Source organism: Antedon bifida, chromosome 4, assembly GCF_963402885.1.
Source record: "Antedon bifida chromosome 4, ecAntBifi1.1, whole genome shotgun sequence".
In the NCBI taxonomy this organism is placed as follows: domain Eukaryota; kingdom Metazoa; phylum Echinodermata; class Crinoidea; order Comatulida; family Antedonidae; genus Antedon; species Antedon bifida.
The window spans coordinates 6,482,496-6,508,522 of record NC_136229.1 but is presented as its reverse complement, the minus strand read 5'-3'; the positions used below and the strand labels follow the sequence as shown (position 1 = coordinate 6,508,522).

Sequence of the window (26,027 nt, the reverse complement as noted above, 5' to 3'; positions counted from 1 at the left end):
ATATTTAATAGAAAATTCAATCCAATTATGATTTTATTTTTAAATTAGCAAAGTGAAAGAAACCTGTTGTTTAGTTTAATCATAACTAGTGTGAATAAGCTGCTGTTGGAAAATAAAATACTATTGATAACAAAATTTGAGTTATTATTATTTGAAATATGAAAAATAGTTTTATTATTATTGTTTGAAAAAGAGGATAGAGACGAATATGATACAAAATTGTAATTAGAAAGATCCAAGTTTTTCTAGTTTTGCTCTTTAGTTAAAAAGATTGAGTTAGGATTGATAAATACCATTTCTACTTCACAAAAGTAAAAGTTTTATCAAACCAGTTTTTATTTTATGGTATTGCTATACTCAAATATGGTAATGATGTGACATCATCATGTCCATATATGGGCACATTAAATTACAAAAAAGATTGACTGAAACTGTATGTTTAACCTTTTGTATCTATTTAACCTAGATTTTCTAACTAGCATAAATCTCAAAGTATTAATGACTGTTATTTATTATGTACTCCTGTTCTATTATAAAATGATCAGTGTCATGCAGACACAGAAAGATATAAACTAAAAGTACAAAGTACAAAGGAAAGTTGAATGTTTTACTAATATATCAAATACTTTGTACCTGGAAATAAGCAAGAATCATTTTTAGTGTGAACAAAGCAATTTACATCCGAGTTGGCCAAAAAATGATTTCTGCAAGTAATATTTATATTGAGTAATAATTGTAAGTGGCGAGTTGTGGCTTGGGGGTTATGATGCTGGCTACCAATCCAAGGGTCCTGGGTTCAACCCTGTCATATGTCAGGATTTTTTCTAATAACAAATGAAAACTCACTCCCAAAGACTTCTAATACGACTTTGTTTATGTAGAGCATCTTGTGTATATGTTTGTTTTTGTCTTAGAAGGATATTATTAATTAATTGGCTTATGGTTATCCTTGGCAATTCGCCTAAATATATACAAACAAAAACAAATAAAATATTAAGTAACACAACAATTACATAACATATTTGTGTTACATCAGTGTTGAATCAGCACTAGAACCACTTGTGGTGCCTAACCATACAGTAGAAATAACACATTTGCTGATGAAAGTCATGTATATACACATTCTTGTTTGTGTTGCATCAATTAAAAATTGCTACACAAAATCGATTTTGGTGAATGACACCAGAATTAATTAAGATTTTTTTAACCGATTGATTGATAGATTAATTCTGTATTATTTCAAAAGGAACAAGAGTATTATGTGTTTAAAAAATATGGTATTAAATCCATTGTTTAATTTTTCATTAGAAACCAGGTCAAAGGAGCTTAGTTAATATTAATGAAAACTATCAATTACAATCTTAACAATTTGTAAAGATGAAAATAACATGCCCGTTATTGTGCTAAATGATGAGAAACAGTACACTGATTAGGAATGGACAGACAAACTAACCAACAAAGAGATGAAATTTTAAAATTGATGATGATGATGAGGATCCTTTGTACTGTTGGACATCTGCAGCGAGAAAGGTGGTGAAACAGTGTTGTATTTCTAATCCTAGGATGATCTTAAAGTGCAGTAGTATTCATTAGCCAAGATTAAGAGTTTACCGTAACCATTCACACAAGACTGGACCAGCCATGATTTATGAGAATGGATCAATTTGGTGTAGAATAGATCTCTTCAATTAATCAATCAAAACTCTCAACTGTATGGGGATAAAATTCGTACAAAATTGTTCAATAAAAAAAAAAAAAGCCTATAAAAATATATTTTATTTATATATATTAATGTTCATTGCCTGATGAGTTTATATATTATATTGTATATCTATTTATTATTTTACTAATAATTGTCAATCTTCAAGAAGAATTTCTGTTGTTATTTTATGATGATGATGGACAAATAAAGCATTTCAGTATTCAGTATTTACATTATTAGAGAGGTTTCGCAATCTTACGAATACGATAACGAAAACGGATACGTCACGCACACGTATTCGTTTTCGTAAGCCATAAAAAAATCAGTTTCGCATGGCAACGAAATATTGAGGCGCGTCCAAAATATGACTGCGGTAAATTTGAGCGAAGCGCAGGTACGTGTTGCTTGGTGCTTGGCTGCCTAGGCCTAGCGTAACATCAAAGCGAGTGAGGACTTTAAAAACTGCTATTTATCTAAATTGACCTGGCATTTTAGTAAATTACTTTAGTAAATTACTTTCAATAAATCTATAATTATATTATAATCATGAATCATTCCTAATTCAAATGCAAAATGTGCAAAATAGATCAAAAACTATACTCGTTTTGTAGTTACGAATATGACTGGTGATATTCGTCAATACGAATACGCTTTACGAATATGAAATGGGGATCAGCTCAAAAATTTCACAAATGTATGACGTATCCGTTTTCGTTATCGTATTCGTAAGGTTGCGAAACCTCCCTATTGTATTCCTATTGTATTTTTTATTTTGTTAATAAATCATAGATATCAAAGTTTTTAAATAAAAAAAGTTTACTGCACTGATGCTTTACCCTGACTAGTATAAAATCCTGTCTACACTATAAACTTTATTTATAAAAAAAAAAAATGCACTGTGCCCATATATGGACATGATGATGTCATATCACTACTATATTTGGGCATATCACACTTTTTTTGTCAAACTAGTTTGATAGTGTAGACAGAGATTAAGTTTCTGAAAAGGAAGGAGAAAGAGGAGAGAGAAAGGAAAACTCTTATACACAATAACTACAGGTATAGCTCACACATTAGTCAGCAAAAGGGAGCGTAATACGGTAGTATATTTTTAGTAAAATGTTCTACGTATATTTTCCAAATTACATTAAAAATAATATCTATCTATTAAAATCTTAATTTATTAATTAACACTTAATTTACAGCTTTGGGGAGGCAATACACCTTAGCAATCAAACCCCCACTCGACATATTTTATAATATAAAATTAAAACCTATTCAACAACTATTATTAAAATTTCAATAAACAAATTACTTAATACCAAAATTACAAAACAAAATATAGTACACAATTCGGTATTACATTATGGTTCAAAGACGAATAGATTAACCTTGATGGTGTTAAATTCACCTTGGCACCAAACTAAATAACATATGACACATTGAGGAAATCGTAAAGCTTTCAGTATTGACCAATTGAAGAAGCTCTGACACTGGAAAGCACGCCTTAACAGCAATCTGAACCACACAGCAGCGCACATCTGCTATTGTATTTAATGCTCCTAGGCACGTACTACAAAACAAGAAACCAATCGAATACAAAGATAGATGCATGCTTTCTGGTTGAGTGAGAGGTGGTGGTAAACTGGTAGCTGGGATTTCTTGAATTTATTTTCATATTTATGAATAACTAGCTGGTTACAACTTTTTACAAGTAATATTTTTGTTTAAAAAGCAGCTTTATGCATGCACTCTTGAACATTTCTACATCTTCACATTTAATAACAGATTGTTTTTGTTTTTTAAAATCCATTGGAAGATTTCTCATGAGCTGAAAAAAAGTAAGTGAATTTTCTATTAATTATAATTGCTTAATTATTAATTTGACACACATTTTATGATAGGAAAAAACTTATGTTTTTGATGAAAAACTTTGGTTGAATCAGATTTAAACACAATGAAAACTGAAAACGTGTAAATTTGTAAAAGATAACATTTCTTTTTCTCTTAGTAAATTTGTGTTCATTTGGTTTTAAGATATTCAATTAATTAATTATTTACAAAATACATTCTTCTTGAAATATCTAAAAATTATAATAATTATTATTTTTTTAAACTTCTGTTTTTAAATTAACATGATTACAAAATTATAATATTAATAACATGGCACTTCTTAATTTTTCAGCCCTAGACATAGTGATATTTCCTAGACAGAACTTGAACTTGTTGAAAAGTAACTCAATCCTAAGTCGTCAGGAAATCTTGGGAAATATTTCCCTAAGGAAATCTAAGTCTATTTCCAGGGCAATATGGATACACTACAGAAAGTTGCCGTCTCTTTCCACGTTGGAGGAGTCGTAATGATTGGAGTTGTCGGAACAATTGCAAACTTGCTAACGATTATTGCGATTTGTAAATACAAACACCTCAGAATACCGGGCAACTTTTTCTTGTTAAATCTTGCACTTGCTGATTTGATTGTTTGTACCGTTACCAATCCATTTACCGTGGTTTCACTCGTCAATCGCGATTGGCCACTATCAAATAATCTTTGTTTTTTTCTTGGTGCTGCCCTCACGCTAAGTTGTTCAGCGTCAACAACGAACCTTGTTTCTATAGCAATCAATCGTTATATGAGCATATTATGGCCACAGAAATCTCAGGATATTTTCACTGTTAAGAGAACATTATTATTTTGTCTGACTGGATGGTTGGTGTCTTTTATAACAATTATACCGCCGTTTTTTGGATTTGGAAAGTTTGGATATAACGATGTTATTTTGGCGTGCAACATATCAAATGATGGGAACTGGCTGTACACATTAGTGGTCCTTGGAACGTATTTCAATATTTCAACTATTATAATAATCTTCTGCTACACAAAGATATTCATGTTTATCCGGAGGAGTCGTGTCCGTACGCAGAGCGATCTCGGAAGAAGTATTCAAGCAGCGCAAAGGAGAGTAAGCAGGGAAATACGAGTTGCGAAGAATCTACTTGTTGTCTATGTTGCATATTCAATATGTTGGGGTCCAATATTGCTTTTGACAGCAGCTGATATCAACCAATCAGCACCACCGTCTATCTGGCGCTTTGCATCATTTCTTGCAGTATTAAACTCAAGCGTGAACCCGTTTATTTACGCATGGAAAAACAATAAATTTCGCAATGCTTATAAAGATCTTTTGCACTGTGGTACCAAACCATCAAAGCCATTGGACTCTTCCACTTTCCGTGAACATTCAAATTCGGGAAATTTGACATTGGGAAAAACATCCAGCACTTTACAAAGTAGTAAGAACAGTCCGAAAACAAGTCCGTCAGGATCATCAACTCTGCCCAGGAATGTACCCTGAATTGACTGTCACAAGACTTTTTCATATTTATTTCTTTGGATGCAACAACATAAATGCGCTAATTCCTAGACAGAGGTCAAATCAATAAAAACAATGTGACTGTTAATTCACCGAAAAACAGTATAAATGTTTAATGACTTTAATAAAGAGGCTAGAATGACAACTCACTAAAAGTGGTTAGTGAACTTTATAGGACATGAACTCATTGGCTGGCAACTACATGTATTTATTAAATGTAGTTGTTTATTGGACTAAATATTATTCCAAAAATAAGTGTGCTTAACTACAATATATTGAATGTAAATGTGTTTTTTAATTTGGTGTTTATCTTAATTCTGATTGTTTACAGACTCATTTATTCCATGTTGTTAATTTTCCTGCTCCAACTAGATGGCGTTACAACAGTTTGTTTAAAAAAATATCATATCCATACAATAAAAATATGTGTACTTTGCTTTGGAACTGGATCCCAGGGAAGAGGGAAGCATGGAAAATGGGGTCGAATTTATCAAACTTGTTTTGCCTTAAATCCCTAATTTTGCAAAGTCAGATTTATTATTATTTCTAGGCAAAAAAAACATTTTTGAGCGCGCTATGATAAATATTGAAAGTTCTAGTGTGTTTCCGCAGTATCATAGAAGCTAATAATTCTATTGATCTTTTCAGTTAAGATGGCCTAAAATTTAGACAAGCAAAACGATTATTGGTTGCCAAGGGTCACTGTCATACATACATTTTTATTTGAGTTTAGAGCGAAAGATTTGTGTATGTATTTCCGACTTTTGTGCACACTCTTCTCCATTCCATAATAAAAGTATAGCAACCAAAATGCACCCTCTTTTGTGACATGTGGAAGAAATGTTATAGCGGCGCCATCACTAAGAGAAAAACGTTAATGCGCACGCGTTTCGTCTTAAGAAAAATGTGCTGCCCTCTAGAGTTTGATTGTACACAAGTGCCAAGTGATATTCACGAACAATTATTGTGCCAAGAAAGATGGTTTGATAAGTGATTAGATCTATTACATCTAAAAAACGTAGGGAATGGGACTACAAAGTTATTTGCTTAAGCATGTTGAACTTGGGATAGATTAAATCCATTGGGCTGAGAGTAATGCATTATGGGATTGATAACATATGTTACAATACAATTGTACAACTATTTATTATTTTATTATTGTTTATATCATTTAGAATTGTACTGTAAAATTTTGTTAAATTAATATTTAATAAAATTGTCAGAAAATGAAGAATTTTTTTTTTGTACAATTTTCATTTAGTTTGACTGTGGCTCTTAAATTGCGAACAACCTGACTGACAAGATTGAACTACGGTTAAATGCGAATGAGTCTTAAGTGAAACGTGAAAAAAGGTGCCAACTTGAAAAAATTAAACATCAGGAGATTTTATAAAAGTTTGGCCAAACAATAGAGGTGATATAATTTTCATCATACACACAAACATAGAGGGCGACAAATAACTTAGCAAGACAAAAGTGAAACATGATTGAGACAGTGAAACTGATACACAGGGGACCTTAAAAAATTACTGTATTGCCAAAACAGAGGGCAATATAATTTTTATAACACACCCAAACATAGAGGGTGCTCAAATACTTGAAATAAGTGAAAAGAAAGACTGATATGAAAAAATGACTTCATAAAAGTGCTATATTAACACATCCAAACATAGAGGCAGGCAGTATTTAACAAATTTTGGGAAAAGCACCTAAATAATAAGTATGGAAGGTGGTTTCAAAGTGTGGCTATAGCATTGTGGGAAATGAGCCACCAATGCATTTGTACCTTTTGGTGGAAAAGCAGGTTTTATTTTCTACCTAAACCAAAAAAATGAGAGAAATTTCACCTTTAACATAAGCTGGAAAATACTGTAACTTGAAATATCAGGAATCTCTTATCAAGCCTATATTTTCTATTTCTTGTATTCCTTTGTTTCAGTTCTTTTATAAAGATTGTTAAAAATTTCAAATTATAATTCTCATTTATATTTTATTCATTTTCGTTTTACTACCAATAAATGTATGTCAATAATATATGAAATGGACATCATTGTGTCCATATTAGGTCATGTTAATTTTGAATCATAAATAATAAAAATAAAAAAACTAATCTGTGTTCAATTGTTTAAACATATGTTTAATGGTTTATGAGATGGTCAATGGGAGCTAGAACACAGGTCGTCTTTTGAGACTGACCAATACATTACTGACCAGTATTGTTACTGACCAGTATGTAATATAACAATACCTATTTTTCATAAACTTTTGTTAATAATAAAGTATTAATATCCACTTTAAAATATGAAAATACTTCAAAAGCAACAAAAAAAGTAAAAGTATGAAAGCACTCAGAAACTGAGTCAAGTACTTGGCAACATATTGCCACAGAGGGGGTATGTTGATATTCGGCCTATGTTAAAAAAATACAGAATTTTCTTTTTTAAATTTTTCTTATAATTTCAATAGGCATGTTATGTAAAGTATATACCTATTTACAAATAAAATATGAATGAAATATTCAGAATAACTTTAAAAATTGTAGACGCTATTGTTCTAAGAAACAAAGCAAGTACTACATACTTGGCAAAATTCTGTTTTGCCAAGTAATAAAAATGTACTTATACACATTAGCAGTTACTGTACTCAAAAATTTGAATTTTCCCCTGCAACAAATATTGAACATCCTCCCTGACACTGACAGGGCTAAGCTTCCCTGGCACCACCCTTGCTAGTAACATTGGGTATTAAGGACATCAGTCAACTTTACTAGGAAGTGCGGTGCTAAATTTAACCTATTGTATTAATTTGCATCACCAGTTTGAAACTATCTGAATAAACTTTGAGTTAGATAGAATACCAGCAAGTTTATTTATTCTATAAAGTTCTTATATAAGTTGCTATTATTATGTGCTTACAAAATTGTAGAGGGTGCTGTATTAAAGAATTCCTGTGAAAGTTACTGAATTTGATGAAACTTCATGATTAATTCTATAGTAGATGCAGAATAACTAGATGTAGTATACCTAGGTGTAGTGTACCTAGATGTAGTGTACCACAGATGTCATATACCTAGATGTAGTATACCTAGATGTAGTGTACCTAGATGTAGTGTACCTAGATGTAGTGTACCACAGATGTCATATATAGTACCTAGATGTAGTATACCTAGATGTAGTGTACCTAGATGTAGTGTACCACAGATGTCATATACCTAGATGTAGTATACCTAGATGTAGTGTACCTATTATAAGATAACTACATATAGGACAATTAGAAGTTGGATAAGTGAATGTAGAATAACTGGATGTAAGATAACTGGGTGTTGGAGAACTGGATGTTGAATTAATAGAAGTTGGATAACTAGAAGTTTGATAACGGGATGTAAATAGTAGAATAACTAGATGCTGGATATTAACTGGATGTATAATAACTAGATGTATAATAACTAGATGTACAATAACTAGATGTAGGATAACTAGAGGTTGGATAACTCGATATAGGATAACTGGGTGTTGGAAAACTGGATGTTGAATAACTAGATGCAGAATAACTAGAAGTTGGATAACTATAAGTTTGATAACTGGATGTAAATAGTATAATAACTAGATGCTGGATAATAACTGGATGTATAATAACTAGATGTAGTATAACTGGATGTAGGATAACTAGATGCTGGATATTAACTGGATGTATAATAACTAGATGTACAATAACTAGATATAGTATAACTGGATGTAGGATAACTAGAAGTTGGATAACTGGATGTAGGACAACTGAATGTAAGATAAGTAGAATAACTGGATGTAGGATAACTGAATGTAAGATAAGTAGAATAACTGGATGTAGGATCTGAATGTTGGATATTGGCTGTAGGTAAATGAATGTGTAAGAGATTATTTACTATGGAGATAACATATAGTTTGTAATGTTTTTGTTTAAAAAAAATAATAAGTAAATTAATAATTTAATTTAATAAGTTTAATATGAAAAATCATATTTGCAAACGAAAATTAAAAACAATATTTTTGTTTTATTTTAAACAATAACTGTCTTGTAAATTGAGGAAATAAGCAAAACTATACATTGAAGCGACCTTCAAAATTAACCTTTTAAGCTCTTTCAAAAATATAGGCCTAACAACAAATACAAATTATACTAACTCGAAGAGGGTGAGTGTTTAATCATTTACGGCAATTCAAAATGGACCTGCAGCAGGCATACGCCCTAGGTGGGCCTAACTTAATCGTGTTAGTACTGTTCAACGGCAGTGGTGAACATGCATAATTTCCATAATCGCGTAATTAGTCATTTTAAACTGCCCGTTATCGCAAGATAATTTGTGAACCCCCATAGTTTGTGTGAACTTGAATCCCATGCACTATGCGATTACCTTAGCAGACGTCGTTCACAAGTGGTGTGACTGCTTATTAGATTAATCTCAGAGTCAATGGTACTGGTTTGTGGTTGTATACTTCAGATGAGATACATCAACACTCCTGATATAACTTCAAGGTTGTCTAGACAACAATGAATTTTTAAAAAACAAAGGATGTGTTTTACTGCTATAAAATATTAATTAAACAATCAGTTTAGTGTTCAGCTCTATAAACACTACATCGAAAGACTGTAATTCGCTATCCGGGACAAACATGCCCAAAATCGGGGTCAAGGGTTAAAAATGTGTGGTTCTTATATCTCGACAACCACTTGTTGTACAGATTTGCTTTTGGTGTCAAATTGTTCAGAATATACATATTTATATTCAGTCTAACACAACTTTTAGCAAAAAAATGACCGGAGATGCTTTTACTGACCTTTGACCCAAAATATGCTACCTATTGCTTCCCAACTTGTATTGAACATTTTTAATTATGAAGCTAATTGTATGGAAAATGTGCATATTTTGATTATTTTTATACAAAAAATGAATATTTGGTAGCGTAATTGTTATGTTTATTTATATAATATTAAATAATTTCAGTGTTTGGAAAACTATTTGGTATCAAATGAAAGCCAATAAAATATTCTATGCATTGCTACCCAACTTGTATTAAAAATCTGTAATTATGATGCTAATTTTGTGAAAAAGTAAATATGCCAGTATTATAGCATATCATTTTAAGTTTTCTGGTAATTGAGAACATAGTTAATCAATCAATCAATCAATTATTTTTTTTTTTTTTCATATTTGAGTTTAATTTATGCATTCAATGTGTAAAAAAGAATTCTAAATTAATATTCTAGTTGTCCAATGTTGAAATCTTCTGGCCATATAGTAGAGTCTCAATACGCAATTTTCATTAGTACTATTAAAAGACAAAGATAGAATAAATAACGAGATGGAAGACATGTTTAGAGTTTGACATTTTGATTTACACTTTTTATCATTTTCACGATTTATGACGAGCTTATGATCTTTATTTTGAATTATTTACAAGAGTGTCACCAATAAAATGTGGATAAAAAATGGAATGTCGTTATTTGGAGTTTATATCTTTGTATTATTTCACCTGAAATTATTGAGTGGATCTTCTGATAAGACAAAGATTGATGCTATACTATACTATATTGACGGGCAATAAGTTTTTAAGATTATGACCAACTATGTATTAAAAAACAACCTTATTGCATTGTAAATGAAGGAAACAAATGAACCTAGGACTTGATTAAGGCTGTGTACAGTGTGCAAAAAAATACATCGAAAAAAAATCAAAAACAAACTTCTAAACAAATTATTGTATGCAATCATATGAAACCTTAATTTTTTTAATATTTCTTTAATATAATAATATATAACATTTTGTTTTATGACCTTTTATACTTTCAAGCATATAAGGGCAATAACCTGCAAAGAGGCCAAAAAGTGAAGGTTAAAATCATCATCTTTTGAACTATTATTACTATAATTACCAGATAGTTAAAAATGAAATATGAAAATTACTGGTAAGTTATGAAATACCCAAGAAAACTGTAAACTGAAATATTGTACCTTCTCTTTTTAAATAAAAAAAATTCGAAAATTGGTCATCAAAATTAGAATAATGTTCCACTGAGCCACAGAAGGACTTGAACCAGGAATTCTACGATTTCTAAACCATTATACATATTAACCACCAAGCTACAGTGCATATACAGTATAAATGTATCAAAAACACAAAGGTTGCAAATTGTAATTCTAATAATTTTAAGGAAATGTTTTTTTGCAAATTTAAAGCAAAATAAAGGACAATGAAATTGAAGGAATTTCCATCAATTTACTGAAAAACTTTTTTAATTAATTCATCATTCAATTTGCAGACAAAAAATCTCACCTATAACCTTAATAAGAGGTTATTCGATGTCAAGAATATAACAATTTTAAAAACAGGCACTTTTCTTATTATGACCTTTTGACCTTTTGAATGTCTAAAAAGTACCTGGTGTTCTTTGTTAAGATACACAGTACTTAATTGTTAAATTGATGTACCATCATTGCTGTATAAGTATACAGTAATTAACTGATTATCATTCCTTAACAAAGAGTTAATGACCAGTCTTAAACTCAATAAAAGACTATAAAAAAGACATAAAACTATGAAATGAAAATATTGTCTCTAACTAAGGTTGTTGCTTTTTCAGGTTCTTTATCGTTTTGTTCTTATTATTATCCTTTTTATTATATACACGAATCAGCAATCAGTTGCAATTGTTTTAAATTATCAGTATGGAATGTTATAATTATTGTAAAAAATAGTTGTTAAAGTGCAGTTCTAAAGACAGGAAAATATACATACATTGAGGGAATAGCAAATAAATAATTCCTAAATATTTTTGTTGTTGAATATGCCATTTTAATGTCATATAATACTGTAGTTATTTACTTTGACAAAAAAATTGGTAATTTAAAGGGGAAAAATGGCAATTTAAAGACAAAAATAGTCCAATGTCTGTCTGCCCACAGATTTTTGGTTATAATGTAGCAATTTACTTTTTCTTTTTATAAGTGAAAGTATTAATTTTCTTCATTTTTCTAACATAACTACAAAATGGCCTATTTAAAGTTTGATTTATTTTATCTCTGTTTGTGTTTTGAGTGACAATACATCTTTAAAGTCAAGTGAAGTAAATTTATTTTATTTGTAAACATATAAAAAACATTGAAATGAATTTGAACGTTTCAACAAATAAATAGAACTTAAACTACATGGTGAAACTATCCCCCGCCGGACACCATCCCAGTATTTCTAGGTTTACATGGTCCTTGAATGTAAAGCCAATCAAACAGCCAATATATTCAATGAATTTGTTTTTTCCCTTTGACATTATTTTGTTCACCAATTCAGTCATCATTCAGCTGCATATCATTCACGTTTTTCATTGTACTTTTTGAATGGCGTATGACAGGATCTGTCAAGGGGGGGTTCGGACACTAAGTATTTGGGTCACTGCCCCCATCCTCCCATGGTGGAGGCGAGGCGAATTTTGATAAATGACACTCCTAGATGGCCGGAAATGGTACTTTCGCACATAAAATTCATGATAAATGGCACCTCTAATTGGTACACTATATTTCATAGCCAAACATAAATACTGTAGGTAACTGCAGCATTCCATATTTGACGTACGTCGGAAGAAGGCTATATACTTTATGCATGCTGACTGCCAGTGATCTAAACAATAGGTACGCGGTTGTCTGGCGGTGTACTTTGTACGAATCGTTCATGGCCTAGTTTGCTGTAGTGCGGTATTCGCGTCAATATCATGTTATATCCAGGGACCAAAAATGCGTATTAATTTTTCAGGTGAAAATCAGCAATTCATTTGCTACTCTCTGAAATTTACAGACACGTATCGCTTGACGTACGCTCATACAGGGAAGAAGTTAGTTAGAATTATTCACAAACGAGTTTACGATTTTTTCAATTTACGAATAACCTTTTGTACTGTGGGGCACGTATTTGGATGATTTTCAGAGATGAGGTGAGGCTATTTGGCATGTCGGGGATGGGGGTTCGCATCGATTAAGAAGGGTTCGCTGTAAAGGTGGTGGGGTTCGCCCAAACCATAAAAAACCCCCCTGGCTACGGGCCTGTAAGATGTAGATTTAATAATTCCAAAATTCTGTATCATTATTCCTTCCCATGGATGAATGTACAGTATTTAAAATCTAAATATGGTACGGTAATATTTAATTGATTCATTTGAAGGTGATCTTAGTTATAGGAGGACTTGATAATTGGCAATTAGACCGTTGTGATAAAATCATAAGATGAATTTCAACACAGATACTAATTGAGAGTTTAATTACTTACATAAATTTGAAAATTAGTTACCATTGTTCAGCACAGAACAACCAAGGCTGAGTGAAATTTGGTACGGACAGACAATTAACAAAAAAAAATGACAACATTTAGCACTTACTGTTGACGGTAGTTTGTAGTTTCAGCAGGCCTGGTTTCAGGATCAATTGGGGAAAATGCTTTAAACTTTGGCTACCAGGGTTTGAATCACAAAAGGTACATTTTTTTAATTAATTTGTTCTCTATAGCAAAGGTTTGACATGAATTATGTTTTTTTGCTGTAGATTTTAGAAACATAAGGTACATTTTTTTATTAATTTTTTCTCTTTATAGCAAGGGTTTGACATGAATGTATGTTTTTTTCGTTGTAGATTTTAGTAACATAGTAAGTTGCATATATCAAAAAAGTACTTTAAAAAAGACACTTTGGCAACTTACTTACATCAATGATTCTTGGTGTGAAAATGACTAGTAGTACCATGTGAGGAATTGAACCTCGGAACAGCTAAACTGAATGAGCAATGTAAGGTAGTTCCAAATGTCAATGCCATATCCTACTTTTTCGATTATTTGAAATTGGTGACAAAAGATCTGCTTATTATACAGGGTGCATTTTAACATAAAAGTTTAAAAGTTTTATATAGCAGAACCATAACTCTGTAGTGCGAACAGGACCTTAAGTTTTAAAGAGCCTACTTACACGTACCAACCACATTATAGGCAGTGGTTAAATTGATCAAAATACAGGCTTGCTAAAATAAATATAAATATAGCTTAAGAATAAATAAATATCTTCATTTTCAAAAGAACATTAAACAACTAAAAACTGATTGACATATTGAGGAAGCAGAAGCCTAACATTTTATTGAGGAACCAAAATTGTAAAGGTGAGTCATACTTAGACTAAAATATAAAAAAGTAAAGAAAATAAAGTGTCTATTGTTTTGTAGACATAGACAATAAAATACACATTGTGGTTTAACAGTAAGGGAAAATAAAACAGTTTTGTTATGTACTTAACTTTAGTACAAATAGTCTGTACTATATGAATATAGTGTATAGCACATATTCATTTTAGTATTAGTACTGTAGCAGTATCTCTTCTTGCCTGTTTGTTTGTGAAAGTAGAACAGTATATCATCTGATATTCTGTGTTAAACTATATGCATACGTTTCATCAGAATTATTTAGTAACAGGTCAGAATTATGTTTTTATTACTTTATAATGTACTGTGTATTTTAAAATCATCATTTAATGAGAATGTACAATTAATTTCCTGAGATTTACTGTGTTCTAAAGTTAAACAAACCATGGAGAAAAAAATGTATTATTATTATTCATTATCCATGATTAAATATTTTAATATTAAAAGTAACAGGTTTGTTTATGCTTATGCCTAGACCTATATTTGAATTATTTAAACAAGGCAGAATACTCCAGTTGAATGTATGTAAAATCGGTGTGTGCAGTGACGTAAAGCACAGGCCCCTGGTTTAGGAACCTTAAGTGGCCCTCCAACACTGGAGGCCTCGGGCGTTTTTAGCTTTTTTGCTCAGGTGCCCCCATAAGCTCTTGGGCTCCTGGGTTTAGCAAGTGAGCGCTCATAGCCGTTAAGCCACTGGATGTGTGTGTTGAGTTATGTCTTGAGATCAAGAGTTGTTATCTATACCAATGATCAGATGAACTTTTATTTAGTTTTTACTGGTCATTAAAAAAGTATCATTGTGTTAATTTCCTCCAAAATGTTGTCATACAGTATGTTGTCTTCAGATTATTATTATAAAAAAATATTATATTTTAAATACCAATGAACTTTTATGTAGTTTGTACTTGATCTAAAAGTAGTGTTAATTTCTTTATGATATACTGTTCAAATTTAGTTTTTTTTTTAAAATATTAATTATTAATAATTAGTATTCGTTGATTAAATCTTGTTTATTTATGCTAGTTTTTCATGAGCACAGTTAATTAGAAAATGAGTTTCAATTATGACCTTTTATTGCTTTGAAAGTCTATAAACAATACAGCATTTTTTGCTATATTTGCCTGCCTGGGAATAGGCCTATTAGGAAATTACGAGCTTTTGAAACTCTATTAATAAATAGCTCAATCGAGAGCACTATCTAACAGTAATCTGGCAGTAGAAACTAGATACTAGTTAGACAAAATATTAAAATATCAGTCTAGTTTCTGTGGAGACACTGATTCACAAACAAGGTCATAATGACTTTAACAAACAAAAGTATAAAATCTAGTAATAAAGATTAATGTAACGGTACAGTAACTTTACAGACCTGTAACAATTAATGTACAGAATTTCAAATTTTGTAGACATTACATTTTGTGATAACATGACTTTTGAATAGCATTTACAATGTTTGAAGAAACTTACTAATAATAGTAAATACATCAAAGGGTATATTACTGTATACAGAAATTTGTTTTTAACATTCTTATCATATTAAGCTGAAAGTAAGTTCTATAAACTATGCAGCAGATAGTCTGTAACTACCAGTAGGTTATAGATAAGATGTTGGTTTTTTCTAGACTTAACATGAAGTGTATGGGAATACCCTGTCTTTTACTTTAGCGACAGAGTAACCAGGATGTACTTAATATTAACGTTGTTCTCAATAGTTTCAACACAAGAGTCGACTGTGTAAATGGAAAATGAAATTGCCTAGAATGCCTGAAATGTTGTGAAAGTTAATAGAGATTTTGTTTCGTTCAGAGAAGTACTGGATGAGAACGATACATATGAGAACGGCTGCCATTTAGGCCTTACGGTATACAGTAAGTCTTGAAAATCTCTCTTATATAATTATTTTATTTTAAAACAGCAAGTGAACACTGAATAATGTATTTTGATTGAGCCTACCTCCTTGCATTGCAAGAATTTATTTATTCTAGAATAGTTCATTGATTACATATGTTTACAATCCATATAAAGTCTCGATTATTGTAAATTAGCATTCAATGAGACTGTACAATGGTTAAATAAACTATTCAAAAATCAACAAGAAACTTGTCAAAAATCCAGAATTCTTTCCCTTTTTTTCTTTTTTCAAAGCTATTTCATTGCCTGAACTATGTAATTAAAAATTGTGCGCCAGTACATTGTTATTCTTACTATTCCTTTTCAGAAAATTAAACATGACCAAAATGTTGCATGAATTAACAAAAGTTGAACAGATTGCTTCATCGTTTCATATAATTTTCTTGTTGATATTTTCTATCGTCGGAATTTGTGGAAACAGTCTTACAATAATCGCAGTTATACGAGTACACAAACTATCAACACCTACAAACTTTTTCATTGCAAATCTCGCTGTAGCCGATCTCATCGTTTGTCTGTTTGTGAACCCATTCTACGTATTAACAATCATACACCAAGAATGGCCATTGGGTAATGCTATTTGTAAATACATAGGGTTTGCAACGGCTTGGACATGCGGAGCTTCTCTGATGAACTTGGCAGCGATCGCAATCAATCGTTATATCTGTATTGTGCAGTCTAAACGTTATACAGACATTTTCTCGAAACAAAATACCATATTATTCTGTTGTTTAACATGGTTATTAGCGCTTCTATCGGTCTTACCGCCGCTACTCGGATTTGGAAGCTACGGTCTGAATATCAATCTTATGTCTTGCAACATTTCAAGTTCACGAGAATCGTGGAAATACATGGCTACAATTTTAACCATTTACTTTGGATGTACCGCAGTTATCATCTTCATTTGCTATTATAAGATCTTTAAATTGCTTAAAACGAGTTCGGTTAAAATTCAAACGCAACCAACGTCAGAAAGAAGAATGTCTATGCATGGACGCAGAAGCTTGCTTCGTCCATCAGATATTAAGATAGCTAAAAATCTTCTTCTGGTTTCTCTCGTTTTCGCAATCTGCTGGGCTCCGATCATGATATTATCTATTGCCGACGTAAAAGGAAACACTCCCGAAACTTTATGGCGCGCTGTTGGCGTTTTAGCTCTTGCAAACTCTATGATTAATCCAATTATTTATGCGTGGAAGAACAGAGGGTTTAAACAGGCCTATCTACAGACTATAAAATGCAACTGCGCTAATTTTCAAGCAAGCATTAGTGAAAACTCTAGACCATCTGAGTCAGGTCATTCAAAATAAATTGAAGTAGATCATGTGCTCTTTTCTACTGGGCATGTAACGGTTGGTAAAACCAACTGTTTGGCTTGGTTTAGTTTGAGAGAATTGTAGCCAGCGTTGTCATTGGACATTTTTGTAAGTAATATAATTACGGTATAAGTAGTACATCTATAGGAATTTCAACACTTTCTGATTTTTTTTATCAACATTTAAGATTTCTTATGATACTGTATATTTCCAATCTGTTAATGTTAATATAAATGGTACTGTGACTACAGAAGGTTCAGTAATGTGTAATTTATACAGTATAGAATATATTAAATGTTTGTGAATGTTTTATTTTATTTAAATTTCCTTTATTATATATTTAAATATATATCATTAGGCATCCTGTTATTAGCTTCTTGCTTTTGTTATTAAAATAAATATAATGATGCCACACCAGTACATTTTAAAGCCGGACCAATCCTGCACTTCTCTCCTTAAAGATTTATATATATATATATATATATATATATTTTCTTTATATAATAATGTAGACACTTTTGTTCTCGAAATAGGGGGAATTTTGTACTCTGTATTTTTTTTCCGAAATAAAAGATGAAATTAATGAAATGAAAGCAGTATTAGGCTAATAGTGTTAGAATTTAAGCAGATAATAGTCAATAACAACAACAACCTAGGAGGGAAAAGGACAGTCTATTAAGTATGCAATCAAAAGTACAGTAGAACCCATTTTTTATTTACTTGAACTGATAATAAGGGTATACATAATGCACGATTAACTAATTAAGGTGTGGGCATAAGGAGGAGAATATTACCAAAATGGTCATGAGGTGTGCTGAAATTTCAATCAACCTAATTTGTACTTTTTCAGGGGCTTTGATAGTTCTTTGATCTTCATGGTAAAAATGGAACCTGGGAAATTTTAATTACTGTACTATGAACTTGTGTAGTTCAATGTACTGAAGTAAGGTTTTGAATAGCATCATGATAAGTATTCAATATTGGGTATTTATTATAGGGTTGTTGGCATGTTGCTGTATTTCCTCAACATCTTACAGTATGCCACTGTTTATAGTACAGTATATATTTATTTTATTTCTGTAACTACAGTATGATTTTCAATGGCAAGACTAGGTTGGCCTCTCCAAGGTGGTAAGCCTGGGTAAAAGAATATGGAGACCCAAACAACAGGTTCCTCTCTTGGCCTCACCGACAGAGTCAGAGGGAATGCAGATTAGCACTACATTTGGAGTTGGATTGGCTACAGACGCTGCCAAAAAGTTGATAGTCGATCCAACTGCATTTAAAGTGTGGTTCCCACTAGAACGCAATGCAACGTAACGCAGCGACGTATCGATGCAAAGTGCTGTATTGTACGGTAATCACAAGTGGGAACCGACGACACAACAGTGCTGCAAACATCGGTATAGGAAATCAAATCAGTTTGAATTTCATGCAACGACGCAAGGCAAAAGAACACTGGAAAACATAGTACAGCGCGTACTCAAAAGTATGGGAGGTGAACCAGGTCAAAGTCTACAGAATTCAAATGCGCGCAACAAGCAGGTTTGATTTCACGCAGGCAGGGGCAAACACAATTATTGGAAGGGCATTTTCTTATGTTGCGTCGGGTGCGTTACATTGCGTCACTAGTGGGAACCAAGCTTAATTAGGGGCTTCACTCTAGATTTGCTTTCTGAGTTTACTTCCTTAGATATCCGCAAGGGAGCGAAGGTTTTCCTTCTATATATTTGACTATTTAATAAATAGAGGCATAATTTGACATCATAGACAATGGTATAAACTGTATTAAAATGAATGGCTCATCATAAGTTTGGCGACGAAACTGTTTATTATATGCATATTTATGAGTAATAAACATGTTGTGATTTCAAATTAAACTATATTTTGTCACGTTTCATATTTCACAAGAATTGGTATCATGCTAATAAAAAGAACTATAATAATGTAGTTTCAATATATTTAATGGACTATTATTTAATAAATCAGAAATAGAAACTGTGCACAATTACAGCACAAAAATTCTGAAGTACTAGAGCAGAGGAAACTGACATATTAGTAATATTTTAACTCCACAGGCAAGATATCTGCCACTACAGGGTTGTTTTTCATCGGACATCGTTCATTATTGTAACCGCGCATCGCACACAATTCTAACAATATACTGTATATAAGTTTCTTAAGGTGCAATAAAATAGGATGTATGTAAAGTAAATATTGTGCAAACAGCTATTTTACAGTAATAGACAAACCAAAAAAACCAACTAGATAGCTTTAGTCCCCTAAAGACTGTCTGGGTTTTATTTGAATCAGTTCTACAATGATTTTAAAATCTGCAGTGTACTAATAACTATTTCTCATTTGGAAACTATAGTTGCAAACCATTTGAACAGTCCACCATCTCAATACAGGACACCCTTGGGCTGGCCTAATATGTCTGGTTTTCTGGGAAATCTGGTAATCTGAATATGGGACCATTTGGATATCAAGAAAAGGCTGGTTTTGGGAGCATTTTCAGAAAGTCCTGTATTGGGAGAGTTGACTGTACTACTACAGTATTATATTCCTATACCATTTTTATTACTGTTTGTCAAGTAGGTATACTTAACACTACAGGAAAGGACCCTTACTTTATGTATGTGACATCATCCAGATACATAATATTTATGAATCTATTGTGCATCGCTTTGATAAGAGCGCTGTTATGACTTGTTACAAAAACAACAGGTGATCTAATAGAAACAAATCCTACAAGGAAGGTTGATTGAAGTATCTGTTCCTGAAGTGGTCTTTTCAAACTGATTTGTTTATGCGACAGCACAATTTATTTAATATACGGCCAAGATGAATACAAAATAATAATTTGAGTTGAAAATAGAACTGTAAATAAGGTCAAAACCAGAACAAAAACATTTTTTCTTGTCCTGTTAGACCTTATATTTGATAAAAATACAGATAAACGATAACTACCGTACTGTATATATGTCGTATAAGAATGAAACACATACATATACTGTATACCGTATTGTTCCTAATAAACGCCCCCGGGACGTTGCATTTTTTAAAAAGGGCTGAAATGTAAAAATCATAAATAGAGCCTATATGAGGCCTACCTACCCTAAACAAGTTGCTTTATTGACATCCGCCCTCAACTTGATGAAAAGTTCTAACAACTCGAAAGGTCTTCATGAACCAGACGCCTTGTATCAATTCCGTGTTGTTTGAAAAAACATGCGATTGTCTGATCCCCGTTGTTTTCCTGGTTTTTAAAAACCAGTGATGTATGTTGTCGCGAATTTAAAAAAACGTCCAGTGTCTTAAACGCGCGAATTACCCTACGCGCCAGGTGTAGGCCTACATGTTTGTCACGCTGTTAGCGTACATCGTTATCACAGTCGCTGAAAAAATGTGACTTTCCGGGCTGAAAACCAATTTTTTTCATTAGGAACAATACTGTATAGATAGTGAAAACCATCTGATTAAAACAATAAATTACAGCTTTTTAGGAGGAATTGCAGACCAAGAGTTTAAGTAATTTGCTAAAAGAAGTAAAGGGAATGACATTGTTTTATTAAAGTATCATTTAATTCATTCCATAATTGGAGACCTAAGAAGGAAATAAAATAAGCAGAGCTGTGTAATCGAACAAAAAGAATATATAAATTTAAACTGCGAGTATTGCTAAATAAATCTAACATGGTTGGACAAAGTTTATTATGAAAAAATTGGAACATAAAAGATGCCACTTGAACTTTGTGAATATCACAACATTTTAATAAATTCAGTTTTTTAAATAAAGGATCAGAGTGGGTTATTAGCTTGTCTTTTGAAAATTATAGGTGTGCTACAAATTGCACTCCTCAATACATTCAGGGGTGCTGTAGGTGTGCTGTTTGTATTTTGGTGTGTAGAAGTTTACCAAATGAAAGCGTGTTATAAATCGCACTCCTCAAGGGCAGTTTAAGAGTGTTTTAGGTGAGTGATCGCACTCGTTCTCCTTAAAAGACCAGGCCTGGGTTATGGGAGGTGAAAAAGTAAGTTTCAGTAAGTTAATTTTATTGAAACTGGAGACTGATGATTGATAATATGGTTAACTAGCATAATTCACAACAATTTTTTAGCCCTCTTGTGGAAAATGGGCCCTTATGTAGAAAACAAAAAAGACACATGGCTACGGGTGATGAATTATTGAAAACCTTAAAAACCCAACTTCAACCAGCAGAAAATCAACTAAAATACAAACACTACATTAATGAATGCACATTCTCTTCTTAACCAGCACAAAATAAAAAAAAGTTGAACAACCTTAGATTGGGAATGTTTGTACATTAGTAATTACTGAAAATAGAATTGTTTAAGATATAAAACTTACTTCCAGTATTATCAAGCAAGCACAAAATTTAACGAGATTTTTTAGTATTATCCTATTGAGTAGGTATGTACTATAAACAAGCAGAGGACAATGTTTTTATGAAATTAAGATTATATAATCTAACTAGAGGGTACTCCGAGAGTACAAACCTCCGCCTACTGTAAAATTCCCCTACATAAAATGCCCCCTGAATATTTTTTTTGTACATTTTTTTCTAGTTCTAAGTGTAAATATGCTAACTGCACACTACAAAGTTGTGGATGACAGTGTGGTGTAATGGTTATGTATCCAGCCTCTCACAGTTGAGATCGCTGGTTCAAGTCCCACTGAGGTTTTTTTTTTTTTTTTTTTTTTTTATTTCTTTTGTTTTTGTTTTTTGTGGACCTTGATCTTTGACCCTGACCCTTCAAAATTTAACCACAATTATATGATGTGTCATTGATCATTGTGGCTAAGTTTGGTGAGAATCGGATAAAAACTGTGGTCTCTAGGCAGTAAAATAGTTTTTTGTTAGTTGTGACCTTGACCTATGACCTTTTCCCAAAACTCAAATTCGAACTCTTCCGAGCTTTTGGGGCATAGATCATTGTTGCCAAATTTGGTGAGAATCGGATAAAAACTGTGGCCTCCAGGCTGTTCACAGACACACACACAAACACACACACACACACAAACATACAGGGGTGAAAACATAACCTCCTTGGCGGAGGTAAAAAAATGTATGACAAAGACAATTTGTTATTTATTTTGATTTCATTCATTAACTATTGTAAATTGAAGGGATGACTTTAATTTAAATTCAAACTGTTTTATGAAATTAAGATTATATAATCTAAAAATGTATGACATTGAAAAAGATAATTTGACATAAAAAATATATTTTTTTTAATTTAATTCATTAACTATTGTAAATTGAAAGGATGACTTTAATTGAGATGTCCCGGGTTCAAATCCCTGGTAGTGGACCTTTAATATGTAGAATTTTAAATGAAATTAAAGTAAAATAAAAAAATTTAAATAAGATAAATAAATAGCGCCAGTAATATATAGAAGAACACCACAATAATAACGACTGGACACAATAGACTGAACATAACAAACACAGCGAGCATGATACCAAGTCGATACCCAAGCCTGTAGAGGGCACCCAGCCAGTTGAGGTTGGCCTGGCATAGTGTGGAAAAATTATAATAAATGTATTATAATAGGAAATCAAAGGATGATATATTATTTCTTTTTTAATGCAGTTATGCATATGAACAAAACAAATGAACCAACTGCACAATAATTTTCATTTCACAGAGCATGCTCAATGTAATCAAAGTTTTGCTTTAAATTCACTGTTTAAAGAAATAGAGGGCGGCATTACTATAATTATATAAAACTAGATGGTCGTGCCCACAGATGGTTCTCGAATACACATTAATTTCAGCGTAACAAAACTGGCGATTTCAAATGTACGTACAGCAGGACTATAATACATTGTCGTTTACAGAAACGAATAAATAGACACGATGATTTATGTAGTCAACTAAAATTAGCACCCTGGGAATTACTTCCGAAGGAGAAACTTATCACAAAATGAGTCCAGATTTTTTATTTGGACTCATTTAAAGAAACCCAATTTGTGTTTTGTATGTAACATTAGGGTTGAGGGATGGGAAAGCGGATAGGTACAAAGAGGAACAATTTTTAAATATATTCTTTATCCACTCAGTAACGAAATATTTTTTTCATGTTTTATAGGCCTATAAATAATATACCTCTAAATACAGTAAAACATTTGCGATTTAAAACTGTCACTGTCATAATCGATTGAAATATTAAAGTACATGTCACGATACACCACTACGACGTTTATATTATTGGTAATTATTAATTAATACAAACGTTGAGAAGGAACTGTCAGTATAACGTTTATTTGTATAATAAATAATGTGTTTATATATCTAACAGTAGAGCCTATCCACAATTTCAGTAATAAAGTTTATTTGTATATATTTTTATATTACATCTAACAGTACGAACATTCACAGTAAGAAATGTTCGATTCAAATGAGGACCAAAAATAGTTAATAGGTATTTACAGTATTGTCAAAGTATTGTTCTCAAAGTTTATTCTCAAAGGGCCCATATATTTACCTACCGTGTGTGTTAAACCAAGAGCTCATAAATTTACCTACTTGTGTTAAACCAAACTCTGGCAGACTGTTCCATTCATCGCAAATCAATACATTTGTATAATCGTATATTAAATCTATCAAAATAGTATTTTTTTAAGAAAATCGGCCTGTCTTCAACATTATGATGCTGTACTCTAGCTGTTCAACCGGTTTTCAGCTATTAAAAACAATTATCGTAGGAGGAGATAGGAAAATGCGAAGCCTCCTCGCATTTTTGTGGCGGGTATTTTTCAAGATGGACATCCATTAGACAGTGTATACCACGATCGGAAAACACCCCTATTTGGGACAAATCGTTGAACCTAAATTCGTTTTAATCGTCAATAACTAATTATCTAACTTAATTTAATTAGTAAACAGGGTTACATCAGGTGGTTAAAATCAGTACCGAAAGTACGAACCAACTTTATATACCATCGAGTAAAAATTCTAGAAGTAAGGCGCGATTTACCGAATTTTGCCCTTACGTAAATTTATATATAGATGTCAATGCACACCAAAATATATAAATAACTACTGTAAATTGCAGAATACACAAACATTAACCATGCAAACATTTATTTACAATATTTTACCATGGTGATCCTAACTAGACTTTATATTAAAGAAGCTAACAAACATTTTTTTTGTCACAGAGACAAGGTAAATAGCGAATACAGCTCTTCCTATATTCAAATCCGATACAATTACCATGCCACAGTTTTGTAATGTTCTCCTTCATTCTATCATAAAACTACAGTCCTACACATCTAAAGTTGAACTTCTCCTTTGTGATATAATACCCCTATTAGTATTAAGGGGACACCTCTATTTAGAGGACGCTTCATTCATTGTAAAATGAACGATGGGCAATATGATTTAAGCCCACTCAGGAGATACCACTATTAAAGATGTACTGTCCCCCTGAAATTTTGTATTTTTATTTTTGTGTTGACTATGCCATTTTAATGTTCCATAATAGTTATTCACCAAAAATTGGATCGAAAAAAAATATATATTTACCTGAAAAAACTGTAATTTAAAGCAAAAAATAGTCAAATTGGCTGCCAGCCAATATGTTTTTGGTTGAATTTAACCGTTTATTTTGTCTTTTTATAAGTGAAAACATTTTTTTTACAGTTTTTTTCTGCAGAAGTGATTATCTTTATTAAAATAGCCTATTCAAAATCTGATTTTATTAATTTTTATTTTTCATGTTTTGGGGGACAATACATCTTTAAGAGGAAACTTTTTTTGGTCTGGTTTGGTGTCCCCCCGATAGTTCTGGTGTAATATATAACCTTACCAGTGTTTGTGTGTTGTCAGAATTGCCTTTAAATTAACACCTTCAGTCTCTATAACAGCCTGCAGAAGAAAAAAATAAATATCATAATTTTATATTGTTTTGTTGCAGACTTTAAATTCATTATGCTCTTTGGAATAACTGCCTCATTTAAATACTAAAGTAGTGTCTTCATATAAGCACACTATATAGCTGTTTTGGATTAAATACATTCAAATAATATGTACTGTCCATATAAGCACACTATTCATATAAGCACAATATTCATATAAGCACACTATATAGCTGTTTTGGATTAAATACATTCAAATAACATGTACTGTCCATATAAGCACACTATTCATATAAGCACAATATTCATATAAGCACACTATATAGCTGTTTTGGATTAAATACATTCAAATAACATGTACTGTCCATATAAGCACACTATTCATATAAGCACAATATTCATATAAGCACACTATATAGCTGTTTTGGATTAAATACATTCAAATAACATGTACTGTCCATATAAGCACACTATTCATATAAGCACAATATTCATATAAGCACACTATATAGCTGTTTTGGATTAAATACATTCAAATAACATGTACTGTCCATATAAGCACACTATTCAGAACTGTGTCAGAATAATCTCAAAATTCAAGAATTATAAGCCCACATATCTGTGTTTGAA

General features: G+C 31.7%; 3 protein-coding genes across 3 annotated transcripts in view; 2 read left to right on the top strand and 1 right to left on the bottom strand.

Annotated features, from left to right (window-relative positions):
- Positions 1 to 26,027, bottom strand: part of LOC144841308 (putative thioesterase PNKD) — a 46,072-nt gene that overhangs the window by 18,229 nt on the left and 1,816 nt on the right. Inside the window, exon 4 of the mRNA XM_078697597.1 lies at positions 25,349 to 25,407. Within this exon, the coding sequence (XP_078553723.1) occupies positions 25,349 to 25,407 (59 nt within the window). The remainder of the gene's footprint in view (positions 1 to 25,348; positions 25,408 to 26,027) is intronic.
- On the top strand, positions 3,291 to 6,208 carry LOC144841304 (melatonin receptor type 1C-like). Its single transcript, XM_078697590.1, has 2 exons — positions 3,291 to 3,543; positions 3,888 to 6,208. Exon 2 carries the CDS (start codon positions 4,012 to 4,014, stop codon positions 5,056 to 5,058), a length of 1,047 nt encoding a protein of 348 aa, XP_078553716.1. The 5' UTR covers positions 3,291 to 3,543; positions 3,888 to 4,011; the 3' UTR covers positions 5,059 to 6,208.
- LOC144841307 (melatonin receptor type 1B-B-like) lies at positions 13,489 to 17,657 on the top strand. Its single transcript, XM_078697595.1, has 3 exons — positions 13,489 to 13,571; positions 15,994 to 16,149; positions 16,500 to 17,657. Exon 3 carries the CDS (start codon positions 16,510 to 16,512, stop codon positions 17,500 to 17,502), a length of 993 nt encoding a protein of 330 aa, XP_078553721.1. The 5' UTR covers positions 13,489 to 13,571; positions 15,994 to 16,149; positions 16,500 to 16,509; the 3' UTR covers positions 17,503 to 17,657.

Bases quoted from the DNA above. Each gene is read 5' to 3' on its own strand.
- LOC144841304 (XM_078697590.1), top strand. From the start codon at position 4,012: ATGGATACACTACAGAAAGTTGCCGTCTCTTTCCACGTTGGAGGAGTC.
- LOC144841307 (XM_078697595.1), top strand. From the start codon at position 16,510: ATGACCAAAATGTTGCATGAATTAACAAAAGTTGAACAGATTGCTTCA.